Here is a 19,034-nt window from a genome sequence, read left to right as displayed (position 1 = left end):
AGGTTGAAAGGTGGTCAATAAATAATTCCATGTCCCTCCGTTGAGGGAAACATACCCATTTGAGTCATGGAATTTATTCATTTTCATGATCTTTTGTTTGGGGAATGTGCAAAAAAAAATAAAAAACAAAATGTACAGTAAAACTGTCCCAGCAAATATGAAGCTAGCAATATATATTTTTTTGTTCCCATTGTCTACAATGATAGAGAAAGGACATTAGTTACATCTGACTACTGACTAATGTTGAAACGAAAAGGCTGTGGTTGACTGAAACTGAAAATGGGGGGGGGGGGGGGGGGGAGATTTAAAAAATGAAAAATGCAAATGGCAAACATTATATGACATTTCTTATGTCATTTTTAAACACACCTCCATGTTAAGGACGACACATTACTTTCAACACATTTTCCGTTAATAACATAACTCTCCCTTTATAACATAACTTGTACACCCAGTGAGCACTTTATTATGTATTTATTAGACTCATTGGTCTTCTGCTGCTGTAGCCTATCCACTTGGAGGTTTGACGCGTTGTGTCTTCAGAGATGCTCTTCTGCATACCAGTGTAGTAATGTGTGGTTATTTGCATTACTGTCACCTTCCTGTCGACTTTCACCAGTCTGGCCCTGGCCTCTCTCATTAACGAGAACTTATGTTTTTTACTTTTATGTTTTTCTGCACCATTCTCCACAAACTTTAGAGAGGAAATTCCAGGAGCTCAGTACTTTCTGAGATACTCAAACCATCCTGTCTAGCACCAACAATCATTCCACGGTCAAAGTCTCTTAGATCACTTTCTTCACTTATATTTCTTCCCCATTCTGACATTTGGTATGAAAAACAGCTGAACCTCTTGACCATGTCGGCATGCTTTTGTGCATTTAGTTGCTGCCACATGATTGACTGATTAAATATTTGCATTAACAAGCTGCTGTACGGGTCTACCTAATAAAGTGCTCAGTGAGTGTATGTGTGTAATGCAAAAGTAGTAACTAGGACAAAAAGTGTGTTTGATATTAAGGCATTTTGAGAGTGTATTATCCTACTTTTAATTATGCATGTTGGCCTATTATATTACGTTGTTCTGATTATTATGATTTCTACAGGCTAATGGTGGAATTTTGTTGGATATATATTGCATAATTTTCAAAAAGGTAGTCCACAGCTCGGGTGAAGTCATACCGCCCTTGTCGCAGAAATGGGGTGCAACAATTCTAGGTTTCGCAAGACCGGATTTCTTTACCAACAGCAGCCTATAGGTATAGAAATGGGAAGGCAGCAGTGACGAGTCTTCCTATTGCCGCTCTCTCAGGCTCTGGTTTTCAAACCACACAAGCGTGAAGATGTACTTCTTTCTCCTCACTGGCTCCAGTCCTATTTGAGAAGGAACGCTGTGACGGGTTAAGGGTTAAACTAAAGACGGTCTCTAGTTTGTCCTTACAGAAGTGTGTGTAATAGGCTTCAACCGATATCGGCTTCTGCTCCATTCGCGTGGTAAAGAAATCAGTATATTAGCCTATATACCTTTATTATGTAGGCTAATTTAGAAAAGTTCGCGCATGATTCGTTCGTTGATCGAATGTATAATAATCGTTGTTGTAATAATTCGAGCCGCTAGCCTCGAATTATCTACTGCACAGTCAATTTCTTTGGAGATTGGAGAGAGACATCGCACGAGACAATGCGTACTTCATTTAATCTCCTTTTGGGTGTTTTGATAGAGATCCAGGTTCAATGTTTTCAAGAAGGAATATGTCCTCAAAAAGGTTTGTCTCATTTTTTATTGCTCTTGTTTAATGATTTAAAAATGTATTAGTGTATACTTTGTATTCATTTGTGTAAGATATACAATATTGAGCTATTTTTTTGTTTGTTCATGAGTAGTAAATATTAATAATACAAAGTTATAGTATTAATAATAAATGATAATAATAATAGTTACTATTTTCATAAGTTTATGGTAGTTTATGACAAGTATACTACATTAGTTTATTTGATTGATAAACGTGTGGGCCTTAAATAGAATGGCCTAATTAATTGTCTTCAGACTAGTATTTTAACGTCTTGTTTTCATTAAGCATAGTGAACATCTCAACTACAGTTAAAGCTCCTGTTGACAAATTGATACGGAACCGGTCACTTATGACTGCGGTAAAGTTAGTTAATTTATGTCGCAAAGTGACGTCTTACAAAATGTAGGTGATGTTTAAATGGTTGCCTATGTGTACGTTTTCAGATGAAACTCAACAAACAATATCAAACGCTTCATCAACATGGTTAGTCAATAAATGAAAAAATATTGATTTTTGAAAAATAAGTGTCATAAGTGGTTTTCATATGTTCTGGGCAACATAACACCCATTAGATTCGCATATAAACCCAATTGTGACATTTAAATGGTTGCTGTATATTCTCTCACCACCGTCTCTTCAACTTTGAAAACATAAGTGACTGACTCCCGAGTAGCCTGAAAAACTGCTATAAGTGACTGAAACAAAGCAAAATGGGGACTGTAGGCTGTACATCAGAGTAAATACGAACTTTGAGCTTTTAAACTTTGTAACGTTGAAAAATCAATTTCTAGGACACTACGGGGCATATAATATTTGAATAACATTCATTAACTCCTGGAAATTAAAATGTTCAAACAATCTGTTGGACAAGATGGGTTTGCAAAGGGAGGATTTATTAAACTGTTGATTATGTGCACATTTTGGGGAATGACAAGAGATGGGAAGAGGAACTGAAACATGCAGTTGCTTAGTTATGCAATTCAGCTGTGTTTATCAGGGCTGCCCAGCTAACCACAACCACTGTGTCAGCTACTTACACACAGACACACACAGACATGCATGTCCATGCACAGATGCACACACACACGCACACACACACACACACACACACACACACACACACACACACACACACACACACACACACAACTCTTTTCTGGACCTAAATAATACAGACTGCACCCCCCCCATAAAATGCCATACAGTACAGTTTAAACAGACTGAAACCCTTCTGTTTGACCTATCTGCAGATCCTCCACGTGGTGTACAGGTACTGGCAGCAGGCACTAATGTCACCCTCCACTGCAGTGGCCAGATCTCTGTGGACATGGCACGGCCCGGCGGGGGCCCCAGGGGGGGGGCAGAGGGGGAAGCCCGTGCCACACTGCCCCCCGGGGTGGAGACCGTCGCCCCCAACCGGACCGGGTTAATGGAGGGAGCGGATTCGGCCGGCGGGGCAGGAGAAACGCTTGACCCGACCGGGGAGGGGAGCGTGAGCGCAGGGCTGAACGGGAGCGAGGCGGGGAGCGCGGGACATGCTAACGCATCTGGCGCCGACGGGGGGGACGCCGGTGCCCGCGGCGAGGCCCCGGGGACTGAGGGGCGGGTGGCGAGGGGCCTCGGGGACAGGGCGCAGTGGAGGGTGAACGGCCGCGTCTGGACGAGGGGAGGGGAAGCGGGGGACACGCTGCGGATCGCTCCCCTCCTCCCGAGTGACAGGGGGAACTACAGCTGTCACCGAGGGGGGAAAAAGGTTTTTTCCGTTGAGATTGTTGTTGCGGGTGAGTGCATATGTGCTGCCCCTACATCGCCTGTGTCATTCACCTATGCGTTTGCGTGGCTTTGCTTACGCTTTACTCACACTACTTGATACCCCAGTTCGTGGACTTCGTTCCATTAAAAAGACTGTTATGACTCGTTTATTATTTGTTTAATTGTACCTAGTTTCTCCCTAAATTGCTCTGATTGAATTTTGCACAATTGCTGTAAATGAAATGAAAACTTTAATAGTGTAATAGTGGTTTGGTGTGGGTAACTGGAAGCTCCTTTTTATAAAAATGTTGATTACGAAAACTGTACAAACTATATAATTATGTGCAATGCATACATGTACCGTCTATAATCTCATACAATTACCACATTAGAAAAACTACTCTATAGTCAGGATTTGATATAGCGGGGAGCAAATGTTTTGTGTGTATATGTGTAACACATGTATACTGTATGTGCTCGTGTGTCATTGTGTTTGTACTTGTATACGTCTCTCTCATATATATCCCTCTCTCCCAGTCCCTCTAGAGCAGCCCACTCTCTCGTGCTACAGGAAAACACCCACCAGCAAGATTCGCTGTGATTGGACGTCCAATAAACCCATAACCCCGACCCCGCGGTGCTACCTCATTCTGAAGAAGGGGTGAGTGTTATAGGCTATAGTGTTAGCAAAACAAAAACTCTTCTGTGAAAGTACCCACGTGCTGCAGTCCTAGAAATGCAGTGTTTTCTTTCAGGCATGTACTCGAGTAAATTATATAATTAAGAGCAGAGGTTGAAATTCCACGGGTCAGGAAGTAAAAGTCATGCCATGTTTTTATTCCACCCTTTAGCTCAGCCATCTGATTCATTCTACCTCCTGGCTGAAGGATTGTGCTAATTACTCAATCCAGGTGATTGGAACAAAATACCGGCGGGGACTTTTACTTTCTGAACCTGGATTTTACACCTCTGATTTAAAAGCGAAAGAGCCACAGATATCGGAGTGATTTTGGAAATGACACCCTCTCTCTGGCCCCAGCCTGTACGGCCGGCAGTCGAAGGTGAACTGCTCCTTTAGTCCCTCACGGGCTCGCTGCTGGTGTGCCATGGAGCAGAGAGAGGGAGAAAAGGACGCTTTCCAGGCAACTCTGTGCGTAACCAGCATTACTGGCAATGCGACTAGTCCCACCATTGAAATCCATCCGGAGAACATTAGTGAGTGTCTTTGTGTGGTCTGCCTGTCTCTCTCTTTCCTGATAAAAAGTTCTCTTTTACTGATTGTTTTGGATTCAAATATGTTTCTATGCTTTACTGAGCTTATCTGGTGTATCAAAATGCTCTGAAACATTTCAGACCTTTCCCTCTGGTCCTTTTGTTGGGCTCAATTGCACCAGGCACGATCAATCAAGCTCAGAAAGGTATTTGAATGCAAAGAAATTGCATCCAGGTCTGTTGTGGACTTATGGACAGAGGGCAGTGCTTCTCAACCTTTTGCCCAAATTCACATAACCATCCGTGCAGGCTGATTTACAGACTAATAAAGCTGTACTGTCAGTGAAAGGATGAAATGTCAAATGTGATCACAGAATGGGAACAGTAGAGAATCCATCTGTGTTCCCATTGTGACCCTTCATCCTCCTCTCTCTCTCTCTGTCTTTCTTCATGAGCTGTTCTGTCGTTTTCTCCGCACCCGTAACCGCATGACTGAGTGTTTGCTTTCCTACGTTCCCCTCACACTCTATTGGTTACTGTCCGCAAATCACCAATAGGGACCGATAATCCACTAATTCTGTATTACACACTAGTCCTGCCACCCCCAACATTAGCAGTGATTCAGATCTATCTTGACTGGCCCCCCGCAGTTAAACCAGACCCCCCCACCAATGTGACGGTGCATAAGATGGACGGTATGGAGCACAGGCTGAAGGTGACATGGAAGTACCCCCACACCTGGAGTCCAAACTTCTACCGTCTGTACTTCCAGCTGGAGTACTTCCCCCTCGTGAAAGGGCAGGCGAAGGAAGCGGTGAGCTGTTTAACAGGGTCCCTGCCCTGGCACCACTGGCCCAGTCGGTGCTATTTAATCATGTTTGTTACATCCAGGGACCTGGATATCATACCATTTTATAGAGGAAAGTTTGGGCACAATGACACCATTTTAGTTGTTTTGGTTCTGTACTTGAGCACGTTGGCTTTGAAATGAAATAAGGAATATGAGCTTAATATGCGTATGAAGTGATCGGTTTAGGAATCACAGCCCTTTATACATGGTCCCACCCTTATGTACACTATACAATATATAAAATGGCAGTTACAGTACTGTGCAGAAGTCTTTATCATATATATGTTTCTTTTTTTGTGTGTGTTAGTATAAAAGAATACATTTGAGATTTACAAATATTCATTTTCCAAAAGATTTAATTTTTCAGAGACATTTTTGTGTTTAATTAAAAAAAGTAACATATTACTGTAAGCAACTTTTTACATAAAAACATGCTTGGAACAACCTCCCTGCTGATTGTCTTATAGAACTGCAGGACAGCGTTGGCTATCTCAGAGAAGTCATGCAGTTTTAACGCCAAAGGGCGGTCACAAAAAATATTGATTTGATACAGTTTTTAACTATTTTGCCAAATGACTAAAATGTAATGTAAAATGTATAGTACCTTTATTTAGGACCTTTCATTGAATTATTTTTGAAAGAATCTTATCTGTACAGAATGTTATACAGGTGCCTCAGACTTTTGCCCAGTACTGTATATGTAAGTGTATATAGTGCGATTAGTTTGTGTGTGGGGCTGGAGTGTATGAGGATATGTGTGTGTGTGTGTGAGTGCTCAGTTAATTTTGTGTGCTAGCTCATTTTTGACCGGATCGATGGAAAACTTGTTCAAAGTCCACTCGCTTCCTCTTTGACGTTCACTTTTGCTCAGTCAATACCCATGTCTTAGCCAGAGTGATACTGAGTTTAAAAACTGGAAGGGGAGAGTACTTTCTGTGATTACTTACAGTTTTCACACCGCAGACTCAAACAATTAACTTTTTAGTGCAAGGTATTTTTTGACTATAGGGTTTGAATATTCGAGAAAGTCATAGGAAGTACTCTCCTCCCAGTTCCTTTTATTGAATTCTCATCTTGCCGCAACCTGTATCTTAAATGTGAGGCACACTTGTGAACAAGGCTTTAAAAAATATTTTTGACAAATGTAAAACTGCATTACTGCAGTGGCATTGCACTGTATCCCCGTCTCCTCACCAACAAACCCACTCCCCTGTCTTTGGGACCTGTAGCAGACTGTGGTCTCCAAGGGAGTGTCCTACACCATGAAGGACATCCTGCCACGGACCGAATACGTTCTGCGGGTCAGGGCCAAGGAGGAGTTTGATCTGGGCCAGTGGAGCGACTGGAGCCCCCAGCTGTACGCACGTTCATGGACAGGTGTCCCTCCACTGCGTGTACAACCTTATATTAACATTGATAGCGTAGCAAATCCCAACTAGTATACTTGTTCCATTAAAAGCTTGTGTGAGGGTATTGTGTATTTAATAGTTCCTGAAAATGCATGTAAACACATTACACTGCATAGACACACAGCATACAAATATGGCCCTGTGACTACATCTGTAGTTACAGTCCAGCGTTTATGTGCTGGAAATGAAAGGCACACACACTGTATGCATACACACAGCTTACATGCAGTCCCAACACAACAAGAAGGGGGCTGGGGTTGAGAACATTACACGGCTCTTACTGAGTTACTTAAAATAAAAAGACACAGCACTGTAGTAAATGTGCTACAGGGGCGGCCTGTAGCGTAGTGGTTTTGGTAAATGACTGGGACACGCAAGGTTGATGGTTCTAATCCTGGTGTAGCCACAATAAGATCCGCACAGCCATTGGGCCCTTGAACAAGGCCCTTAACCCTGCATTGCTCCAGGGGAGGACTGTCTCCTGCTTATTCTAATCAACTGTACATCGCTCTGGATAAGAGTGTCTGCCAAATGCCAATAATGTAATGTAATGTAACATACTGTTACAAAGCTTGCATTCACTGAACTGTCACACTTGAGAGGATAACCTAAAGAAACAGGTACACTCAAAGCTAACTACGTGACCAGTACAGTAATTGGCCCATGACATTTGAATATCTGCCCTGTCTATATTCTGGGATTAGCAGCTGTTTCATACTGAGAGGTTTCTGACAGTCACCCACCTTCTCATCTATTCTATAATCCCCCCCATCTGCTTTATCACTATGGCAACTGGGGCCTTGATGACATGTGGTGTGGGGAAGGGAGCTGTGTGCTGGTATAAGGGTCAGGGAGCTGTGTGCTGGTATAAGGGTCAGGGAGCTGTGTGCTGGTATAAGGGTCAGGGAGCTGTGTGCTGGTATAAGGGTCAGGGAGGGGAGAACAGGGAGGTGTGCTGCATAAGTGGGTCTCATTTTTAGTGTGGAAACACATGTGTGTGTTTGTGTGCCACACCCAATAGACTTCCCAAATGCCTCTGGTTAAATGTGCCCTATTGTTTAGGTGGAAGCCAGGATGTGTCCGAGCGTGGCAGTGAACAATGAGTGGGTCTTGAATGAATGCCCATAAGCTAGATTTATATCTGTATCATGTGTAAATGACTATGAGCTCGATCCTGGCTTGAGATTGGACATTTATGTTTGCATATGTCAAGTTGAGAGTTTTTCCACTGTGAATTTGCGGTAAATACCTATTGTCCCGGTGAAGGTCCCACGGATAATATAAATTGAAGTTGAACCTGTTCTCTTTCGCTATTGAGACTGACCTTGTGCCCATGCTTTTCTGCCTATGCTTTTCTTTTATATTACTATTACCTGTGGGTGGGTGGGCAGAAATTCTGAACCTGGATGAGACTCTGACTATAGAAAAAAACAAAAATTTCCATGATTCGTTTCTGTATCCTCAATGCCCAAATGAAAATTACATGACATTACATTAATGGCATTTGTTCTTATCCAGAGTGAAATACAGATTAGACTAAGCAAAGTGCAGGGTTAAGGGCCTTGCTCAAGGGCCCAATGGCTGTGCGGGTCTTATTGTGGTTATACCGGGATTTGAACCACTGACCTTGCGTATCCCAGTCACGTACCTTAACCACTATGCTACAGGCCGCCCGAAAAGGCAGCTTGTAAGAAGTATGTTCCTGCATATTTTTTTAAATTATTTATTTATTTGTTTGTTTGTTTGTTTGTTTGTTTGTTTGTTTAAATTAGTTTGGGTCACTCATTTGGGGAATTGAGTTACTGAGAATATAACCATTTACATTACATTTTTAAATTTTTGTCATTTAACAGATGCTTTTAATCCAAAGCGATTTACTGGTGCATAGGTTCTTCAAGAAGTTAAAACCATCACATCCATAAATAGCAAAACACACATGAAGAGTTGTTCTAATCAAAAAGCAATAGTCATCGTAAGTGCATTTTTAAAAAATTGCTTATGCTGACTACTATTTTTTAACTACTATTTTATGCCTTGCAGCACTGACTAAAGGGAAAATGGAGAGTGAACTGAATTAAATGCACACATTTTCCATCTGTGGGTGTGGGTCAGGATGAGCTTGTTCAGTTATATACTGCATAATTCAAAGCACCGGTTTCAGTGTTAAGTCATTGTGCTTCTCTAGCGAGAGTGTGCACACTATCTCTGATGCGTGTGAGCACCACACAGCTGGTAATGCACAGTGTATCTCTGATGCGTGTGAACACCACACAGCTGGTAGTGCACACTGTATCTCTGATGCGTGTGAACACCACACAGCTGGTAGTGCACACTGTATCTCTGATGCGTGTGAACACCACACAGCTGGTAGTGCACACTGTATCTCTGATGCACGTGAGCACCACGGAGCTGGTAGTGCACAGTGTATCTCTGATGCGTGTGAACACCACACAGCTGGTAGTGCACACTGTATCTCTGATGCGTGTGAGCACCACACAGCTGGTAGTGCACACTGTATCTCTGATGCGTGTGAACACCACACAGCTGGTAGTGCACACTGTATCTCTGATGCGTGTGAACACCACACAGCTGGTAGTGCACGGTGTATCTCTGATGCGTGTGAACACCACGCAGCTGGTAGTGCACGGTGTATCTCTGATGCACGTGAGCATCACACAGCTGGTAGTGCACGGTGTATCTCTGATGCGTGTGAGCACCACACAGCTGGTAGTGCACAGTGTATCTCTGATGCGTGTGAACACCACACAGCTGGTAGTGCACACTGTATCTCTGATGCGTGTGAACACCACACAGCTGGTAGTGCACACTGTATCTCTGATGCGTGTGAACACCACACAGCTGGTAGTGCACACTATCTCTGATGCACGTGAGCACCACACAGCTGGTAGTGCACACTGTATCTCTGATGCACGTGAGCACCACGGAGCTGGTAGTGCACAGTGTATCTCTGATGCGTGTGAACACCACACAGCTGGTAGTGCACACTGTATCTCTGATGCGTGTGAGCACCACACAGCTGGTAGTGCACACTGTATCTCTGATGCGTGTGAACACCACACAGCTGGTAGTGCACACTGTATCTCTGATGCGTGTGAACACCACACAGCTGGTAGTGCACGGTGTATCTCTGATGCGTGTGAACACCACGCAGCTGGTAGTGCACGGTGTATCTCTGATGCACGTGAGCATCACACAGCTGGTAGTGCACGGTGTATCTCTGATGCGTGTGAACACCACGCAGCTGGTAGTGCACGGTGTATCTCTGATGCACGTGAGCATCACACAGCTGGTAGTGCACGGTGTATCTCTGATGCGTGTGAGCACCACACAGCTGGTAGTGCACAGTGTATCTCTGATGCGTGTGAACACCACACAGCTGGTAGTGCACACTGTATCTCTGATGCGTGTGAGCACCACACAGCTGGTCGTGCACACTGTATCTCTGATGCGTGTGAGCACCACACAGCTGGTAGTGCACACTGTATCTCTGATGCGTGTGAGCACCACACAGCTGGTAGTGCACGGTGTATCTCTGATGCGTGTGAGCACCACACAGCTGGTAGTGCACGGTGTATCTCTGATGCGTGTGAGCACCACGGAGCTGGAAGAGCACGGTGTATCTCTGATGCGTGTGAGCATCACACAGCTGGTAGTGCACACTGTATCTCTGATGCGTGTGAACACCACACAGCTGGTAGTGCACACTGTATCTCTGATGCGTGTGAACACCACACAGCTGGTAGTGCACACTGTATCTCTGATGCGTGTGAACACCACACAGCTGGTAGTGCACGGTGTATCTCTGATGCGTGTGAACACCACGCAGCTGGTAGTGCACGGTGTATCTCTGATGCACGTGAGCATCACACAGCTGGTAGTGCACGGTGTATCTCTGATGCGTGTGAGCACCACACAGCTGGTAGTGCACAGTGTATCTCTGATGCGTGTGAACACCACACAGCTGGTAGTGCACACTGTATCTCTGATGCGTGTGAGCACCACACAGCTGGTCGTGCACACTGTATCTCTGATGCGTGTGAGCACCACACAGCTGGTAGTGCACACTGTATCTCTGATGCGTGTGAACACCACACAGCTGGTAGTGCACGGTGTATCTCTGATGCATGTGAGCACCACACAGCTGGTAGTGCACACTGTATCTCTGATGCGTGTGAGCACCACACAGCTGGTCGTGCACACTGTATCTCTGATGCGTGTGAGCACCACACAGCTGGTCGTGCACACTGTATCTCTGATGCGTGTGAGCACCACACAGCTGGTAGTGCACACTGTATCTCTGATGCGTGTGAACACCACACAGCTGGTAGTGCACGGTGTATCTCTGATGCGTGTGAGCACCACACAGCTGGTAGTGCACACTGTATCTCTGATGCGTGTGAGCACCACACAGCTGGTCGTGCACACTGTATCTCTGATGCGTGTGAGCACCACACAGCTGGTAGTGCACGGTGTATCTCTGATGCGTGTGAGCACCACACAGCTGGTAGTGCACGGTGTATCTCTGATGCGTGTGAGCACCACACAGCTGGTAGTGCACGGTGTATCTCTGATGCGTGTGAGCACCACGGAGCTGGAAGAGCACGGTGTATCTCTGATGTGTGTGAGCATCACACAGCTGGTAGTGCACACTGTATCTCTGATGCGTGTGAACACCACACAGCTGGTAGTGCACACTGTATCTCTGATGCGTGTGAACACCACACAGCTGGTAGTGCACACTGTATCTCTGATGCATGTGAACACCACACAGCTGGTAGTGCACGGTGTATCTCTGATGCGTGTGAACACCACGCAGCTGGTAGTGCACGGTGTATCTCTGATGCACGTGAGCATCACACAGCTGGTAGTGCACGGTGTATCTCTGATGCGTGTGAGCACCACACAGCTGGTAGTGCACAGTGTATCTCTGATGCGTGTGAACACCACACAGCTGGTAGTGCACACTGTATCTCTGATGCGTGTGAGCACCACACAGCTGGTCGTGCACACTGTATCTCTGATGCGTGTGAGCACCACACAGCTGGTAGTGCACACTGTATCTCTGATGCGTGTGAGCACCACACAGCTGGTAGTGCACGGTGTATCTCTGATGCGTGTGAGCACCACACAGCTGGTAGTGCACGGTGTATCTCTGATGCATGTGAGCACCACGGAGCTGGAAGAGCACGGTGTATCTCTGATGTGTGTGAGCATCACACAGCTGGTAGTGCACACTGTATCTCTGATGCGTGTGAACACCACACAGCTGGTAGTGCACACTGTATCTCTGATGCGTGTGAACACCACACAGCTGGTAGTGCACAGTGTATCTCTGATGCGTGTGAACACCACACAGCTGGTAGTGCACACTGTATCTCTGATGCGTGTGAGCACCACACAGCTGGTAGTGCACGGTGTATCTCTGATGCGTGTGAACACCACACAGCTGGTAGTGCACGGTGTATCTCTGATGCGTGTGAGCACCACACAGCTGGTAGTGCACACTGTATCTCTGATGCGTGTGAGCACCACACAGCTGGTAGTGCACGGTGTATCTCTGATGCGTGTGAGCACCACACAGCTGGTAGTGCACACTGTATCTCTGATGCGTGTGAGCACCACACAGCTGGTAGTGCACACTGTATCTCTGATGCGTGTGAGCACCACACAGCTGGTAGTGCACGGTGTATCTCTGATGCGTGTGAGCACCACACAGCTGGTAGTGCACGGTGTATCTCTGATGCGTGTGAACACCACACAGCTGGTAGTGCACGGTGTATCTCTGATGCGTGTGAGCACCACACAGCTGGTAGTGCACACTGTATCTCTGATGCGTGTGAGCACCACACAGCTGGTAGTGCACACTGTATCTCTGATGCGTGTGAACACCACACAGCTGGTAGTGCACGGTGTATCTCTGATGCGTGTGAACACCACACAGCTGGTAGTGCACACTGTATCTCTGATGCGTGTGAGCACCACACAGCTGGTAGTGCACAGTGTATCTCTGATGCGTGTGAGCACCACACAGCTGGTAGTGCACACTGTATCTCTGATGCGTGTGAGCACCACACAGCTGGTAGTGCACGGTGTATCTCTGATGCGTGTGAGCACCACACAGCTGGTAGTGCACGGTGTATCTGATGCGTGTGAGCACCACACAGCTGGTAGTGCACACTGTATCTCTGATGCGTGTGAGCACCACACAGCTGGTAGTGCACACTGTATCTCTGATGCGTGTGAGCACCACACAGCTGGTAGTGCACACTGTATCTCTGATGCGTGTGAGCACCACACAGCTGGTAGTGCACACTGTATCTCTGATGCGTGTGAGCACCACACAGCTGGTCGTGCACACTGTATCTCTGATGTGTGTGAGCATCACACAGCTGGTCGTGCACGGTGGAAGGTTGGAGTAGTGGAGTGACTGCAGGCCCTTTCTCCTCCAGCTCCAGAACCCAGTGCCTCCAGTGACGTTCACTCCTCCTCTGTAAGTGAGCGCTCCGTCTGGCCAAATGTGTTTCAGTTTTACACATCGTGTCCTGCAGAATAGACGGGCATTTCAGCTAACCCATCCCCTCTCTCCCCACCTTTCCCCACCTCCCTTCAATGCTCTTTCTTTGGGAAATCCTATTTTGTAGAACCCCTTCGACCCCTTCATCACAGAGTCTGGCGATGGCTCTGGGAGTGAGATGCCATCTGGTGAGTATAAATGCCCTGCCTGACAGTAAATGGAAAACAATGTTGTGTTCACAGATACGTTGAGATTATTCTGGAGAAGGTACTGGTTTTGTCCAAAAAATTCAGTATCCCTTGACACGACCTGCCAAGTAAGCATGTTTTGGGGGGGAAAAAACTTACTTCTTGCAACGTCAGCAAGTATTTATGCTAGCTAGCTGAATTGTTAGATTTTCCGAAAATATATATATATATCCGTATGTAGCTAATTGTCTACATAGTGTTCCCCAGAATTACTGGCACCTCTGACTGATAATGCACAAAAATAAACAATATAAACTTTAAATGCCTACTTATTGAACAAAAATGTTATACTTTCAATGTAACCAACCAAAATCACACATTTTATATAAATCTAAGGGATGTCATATCGCAGAGAATTCGTTGCTGATGTATGCTGCACGGAATGACGTTCTCTGAGTCCTTCAGCAAGCTTTCCCATCTCTCAAATCAATGAACCATGTCTACGGCTGATTTACCAATCTCATGGCCCCTAGTAGGGAGTAGGTGTAAATCCTACTTTGTATCTTAACTCTACATGCTGCTGGCCTTCTGTATATCCAGAGGCTTTCAGGCAGAGGCACCAAATGGGAGCTTATTCACAACGTCACAAATTCTGGGGCGGAATATTACTAGCAAATGAGCAAGAAATAACATGCAAGCACCCTACCTTGAATGTGCTCTAAGACATGTCATTACTGCCGATTAGCGGATGACGATCAGTCTGTTCCAACCACTCCTCATCCTTCCCAGAGTCCTCCCCCTCAACCCGTCCAACGCTGACCTTGCACTTGTCCTGGGTGCTTGCGGCCTGCGTGCTTGGTGCCGTCGTAGTGCTGGCGGTCTACATCCTCAGGTACGTTTCTCCTCTCATTCCGCATTCCCAGCAAGGACTCTGAAAAAAGTGCACATGGCATTTTCATCGTGAGCATATGTGCAGTGAGTGCACATAACACACATTACAAGGCGTAAGACCTGAAGCCAAAGGACCATTTCGGCATGAACGCACTGAATTTCACACATCACAGGAAGCTGGAAAGTGCCATGAAAAAGTGCTCAGCAAAGGATACAATTTAAATGTCCACACTGAGGCCTAGAGCACACATTAAGATCTTCTTTAACAAACAAAATGGCGCGGGTGAGCCTGAAGCTGATTTGAGTGGGCTGGTGTAGAGTCGCCTGGATTGACTTGAGTATTTAAATTGGGTTATGTGTCATAGCTAAGCTTCAGGACTGAAATGATTTCTGAGCCATTCTGAGCATGTTGGTGGCTGACGCAGTCCTGTGAGGTCATATCCTGTGACCAGTGTAACTTATGATGCTTCTGTTGTTTGAGTGGAAGCCATTCCTGGGTAGAATAACTGAAACCCTCCTGCACTGGCAGCAGCTCAGGTCATTTCTCACAGGAACCGTGCATTTTCAGCGCCACTCGCACTGTTGCTAATTTTTCCTTTGCCATGTAATTAAAAAGAAAAGAAAGCATTTCATCATGCCATAGTGACCCGAGCTGGCCAATCCCGTTCCTGCAGTTTTATGTGTCGAGCTGCACGGGATGTGTCTTCCAACTCAAGCCTGACTTGTGAAGCCCTGTGATAAGAGGTGGCGACTGACAGCCACAGTCGCTTGTTTGCACCTTCCAAATCAACAATGGAAATTGAAGTGGTCATTGCATCATTACTATGCAATGGATATTACAAATTGGGGAGAAAGGGGGGTGGAGGTAACAGAAATAAAATCCAATTCTTTAAAATGAAAATCAACATTTTATTTAAAAAAATATATATAATAATAATCTGATCACTGCTTAATGAAAAACACAAATTAGAATCTATTGTACTCTCCATTTTTTAAACAAATCTTTTTCTTTCTCTACCTCTTGGTCTCTCCAACTCTTGTTGTTCACTATCCAGACACAGAGAGCAGTTCACATCTAAACTGTTCAAGCTGGCTCGATGCTCCACCTCACACACTCCAGCCCCACACCCCTCTCAGCTGCCCAGAGAAGAAGGAAACCCCCTAGTGCCTGGGCCTTCTGCACCTCCCTCACTGCAGGAGGAAGGAAGGGGTGAGGGAATTCACCTCAACAACATGGGCTACTTTCTGGTTCAGACAAACTGAGAGAAGAGCATCAGAGATGTGTACAAATGTATTGTTGTAATAGTTGGTCAATAGACTCACGCAGTACTCACACACACACACACTCAGACATGCACATAACTACACACACACGCACATGCACACAACTCACACACAGTGCCACACACACAGTACTCACACGCACAAACACACACACAACTACACATACAGTGCCACACACACACACAGACACGCACACAACTACACACACACACACACACACCCAGACACACAGTGCCACACACACACACTCATCTACCATGCAGTTGACTCAAACACTGTGTATACTTTCTAGAATTGAATGCATGGCTAGCACAAACCATTGCATATACACTGCAAGTGATTGAACAGCTTATCCTGAACAGGGTCGCAGGGGGGCTGGAGCCTATCCCAGCATACATTGGGCGAAAGGCAGGAATACACCCTAGACAGGTCGCCAGTCCATCGCAGGATACACACACACACACACACACACACACACACACACACATACTCACACACACACACACACACACACAGACATGCACACAGCTACACACACAGTACTCACACACACACACAACTACACACACACAGTACTCACACACACACACACACACACCCAGACACACAGTGCCACACACACAGTACTCACACACACAGACACAGTGCCACACACACAGTACTCACATACACTCACCTACCATGCAGTTGATTCAAACACTGTGTATACTTTCTAGAATTGAATGCATGGCTAGCACAAACCATTGCATATACACTGCGAGTGATGAGTACTGAACACACATGAAGTTTGTGTAACGGAGAAAGAGATCCATCCATCCATTATCTTAACCCGCTTATCCTGAACAGGGTGGCAGGGGGGCTGGAGCCTATCCCAGCATACATTGGGCGAAAGGCAGGAATACACCCTGGACAGGTCGCCAGTCCATCGCAGGGCACACACACCATTCACTCACACACTCATACCCATAGGCAATTTAGATTCTCCAATAAGCCTAACCTGCATGTCTTTGGACTGTGGGAAACCTGAGTACCCAGATGAAACCCACACGAACACGGGGAGAACATGCAAGCTCCGCACAGAGAGGCCCCAGCTGACCGGGATTCAAACCCAGGACCTCCTTGCTGTGAGGTGGCAGTGCTACCCACTGCACCATCAGTGCCGCCTTAAATAAACATAATAAATAAAAAGAAAAATATTTTTAACAAAAATGTGTCTGTTATATCATTTACAGTGGGCTCCAGAATTATTCACATTCACATCCAAATGAGGGGGGAAAAATGCATTTAGTAAACACAGATAATAATCTAGGAAAACTATATGCTTTTATTTTAATACATGTATTCTCATGTTTCAATGTTTTTTATTAAGTAATCTTTTCCTGGAAACCATAGTGCCAAAATTACTGGTACCCTTGCTTTAATATTGCAAACACCCTTGGCACAGATGACAGCTATGAGTCTCCATATATATATATATATACAGTGGGAGCAATAATTATTTGATCCCTTGCTGATTTTGTAGGTTTGCCCATTTGCAAAGAATAGAACTGTGTAGAATTTTAATCATAGGTACATTTTAACATTAAGAGACATAATATCACAAAATAATCCACAATAACAACATCATATAAATTTTATGAATGTACTATCGTAGTATTATCATAGTTTTCCATTAAGAAGCACTCCAAATCTCAACTCATTACCCGAAACACCTGTGTCAACTCGTTACATTGTTATGTAGCTGTATAAAAGAGACCTGTCCATTTACAAGGAGCGGATAAAAGGTCTAGAGTTCATTTCAAGTGTGCTATTTGCATTTGGAATCTGTTGCTGTCAACTCTCAATATGAGATCCAAAGAGCTGTCACTATCAGTGAAGCAAGCCTTCATTAGGCTGAAAAATCTAAACAAACCCATCAGAGAGATAGCAAAAACATTAGGTGTGGCCAAATCAACTGTTTGGATCATTCTTAAAAAGAAAGAATGCACCAGTGAGCTCAGCAACACCAAAAGATCCGGAAGACCACGGAAAACAACTGTGATGGATGACAGAAGAATTCTTTCCCTGGTGAGGAAAAACCCCTTCACAACAGTTGGCCAGATCAAGAACACTCTCCAGGAGGTAGGTGTATGTGTGTCAAAGTCAACAATCAAGAGAAGACTTCACCAGAGTGAATACAGGGGGTTCACCACAAGATGTAAACCATTGGTGAGCCTCAAAAACAGGAAGACCAGATTAGAGTTTGCCAAACAACATCTAAAAAAGCCTTTACAGTTCTGGAACAACATCCTATGGACAGATGAGACAAAGATCAACTTGTACCAGAATGATGGGAAGAGAAGAGTATGGAGAAGGAAAGGAACTGCTCATGATCCAAAACATACCACCTCATCAGTGAAGCATGGTGGTGGTAGTGTCATGGCGTGGGCATGTATGGCCGCCAATGGAACTGGTTCCCTTGTATTTATTGACTGACAAAAGCAGCAGGATGAATTCTGAAGTGTTTTGGGCAATATTATCTGCTCATATTCAGCCAAATGCTTCAGAACTCATTGGATGGCGCTTCACAGTGCAGATGGAATATAACCCAAAGCATACTGCGAAAGCAACCAAAGGGTTTTTTAAGGCAAAGAAATGGAATGTTATGCAATGGCCAAGTCAATCACCTGACCTGAATCTGATTGAACATGCATTTCACTTGCTGAAGACAAAACTGAAGGGAAAATGCCCCAAGAACAAGCAGGAACTGAAGACAGTTGCAGTAGAGGCCTGGCAGAGCATCACCAGGGATGAAACCCAGTGTCTGGTGATGTCTATGCATTCCAGACTTCAGGCTGTAATTAACTGCAAAGGATTTGCAACCAAGTATGAAAAAGTGAAAGTTTGATTTATGATTGTTAGTTTGTCCCATTACTTTTGGTCCCTTTAAAAGTGGGAGGCACATATACTGTTGTAATTCCTATACCGTTCACCTGATTTGGATGTAAATACCCTCAAATTAAAGCTGAAAGTCTGTAGTTAAAGCACATCTTATTCATTTAATTTCAAATCCATTGTGGTGGTGTCCCAATATTTATGGACCTGACTGTATATATATACACACACACACACACACACACA

At 45.0% G+C, this 19,034-nt stretch overlaps 1 protein-coding gene across 1 annotated transcript; it reads left to right on the top strand.

Moving 5' to 3' along the window:
- Positions 1-1,276: 1,276 nt before the first annotated feature.
- Positions 1,277-17,123, top strand: il6r (interleukin 6 receptor). The gene is made up of 10 exons (XM_061248605.1): positions 1,277-1,766; positions 3,044-3,574; positions 4,083-4,206; positions 4,585-4,760; positions 5,408-5,571; positions 6,837-6,984; positions 13,487-13,527; positions 13,679-13,739; positions 14,529-14,631; positions 15,686-17,123. The coding sequence occupies exons 1-10, from the start codon at positions 1,682-1,684 to the stop codon at positions 15,891-15,893; spliced, it is 1,641 nt and encodes a 546-aa protein (XP_061104589.1). The 5' UTR covers positions 1,277-1,681; the 3' UTR covers positions 15,894-17,123.
- Positions 17,124-19,034: the final 1,911 nt, after the last annotated feature.

Source organism: Conger conger, chromosome 1 (genome assembly GCF_963514075.1).
Source record: "Conger conger chromosome 1, fConCon1.1, whole genome shotgun sequence".
Taxonomy (NCBI): Eukaryota; Metazoa; Chordata; class Actinopteri; order Anguilliformes; family Congridae; genus Conger; species Conger conger.
This window is presented reverse-complemented; position numbering and strand designations above follow the sequence as displayed.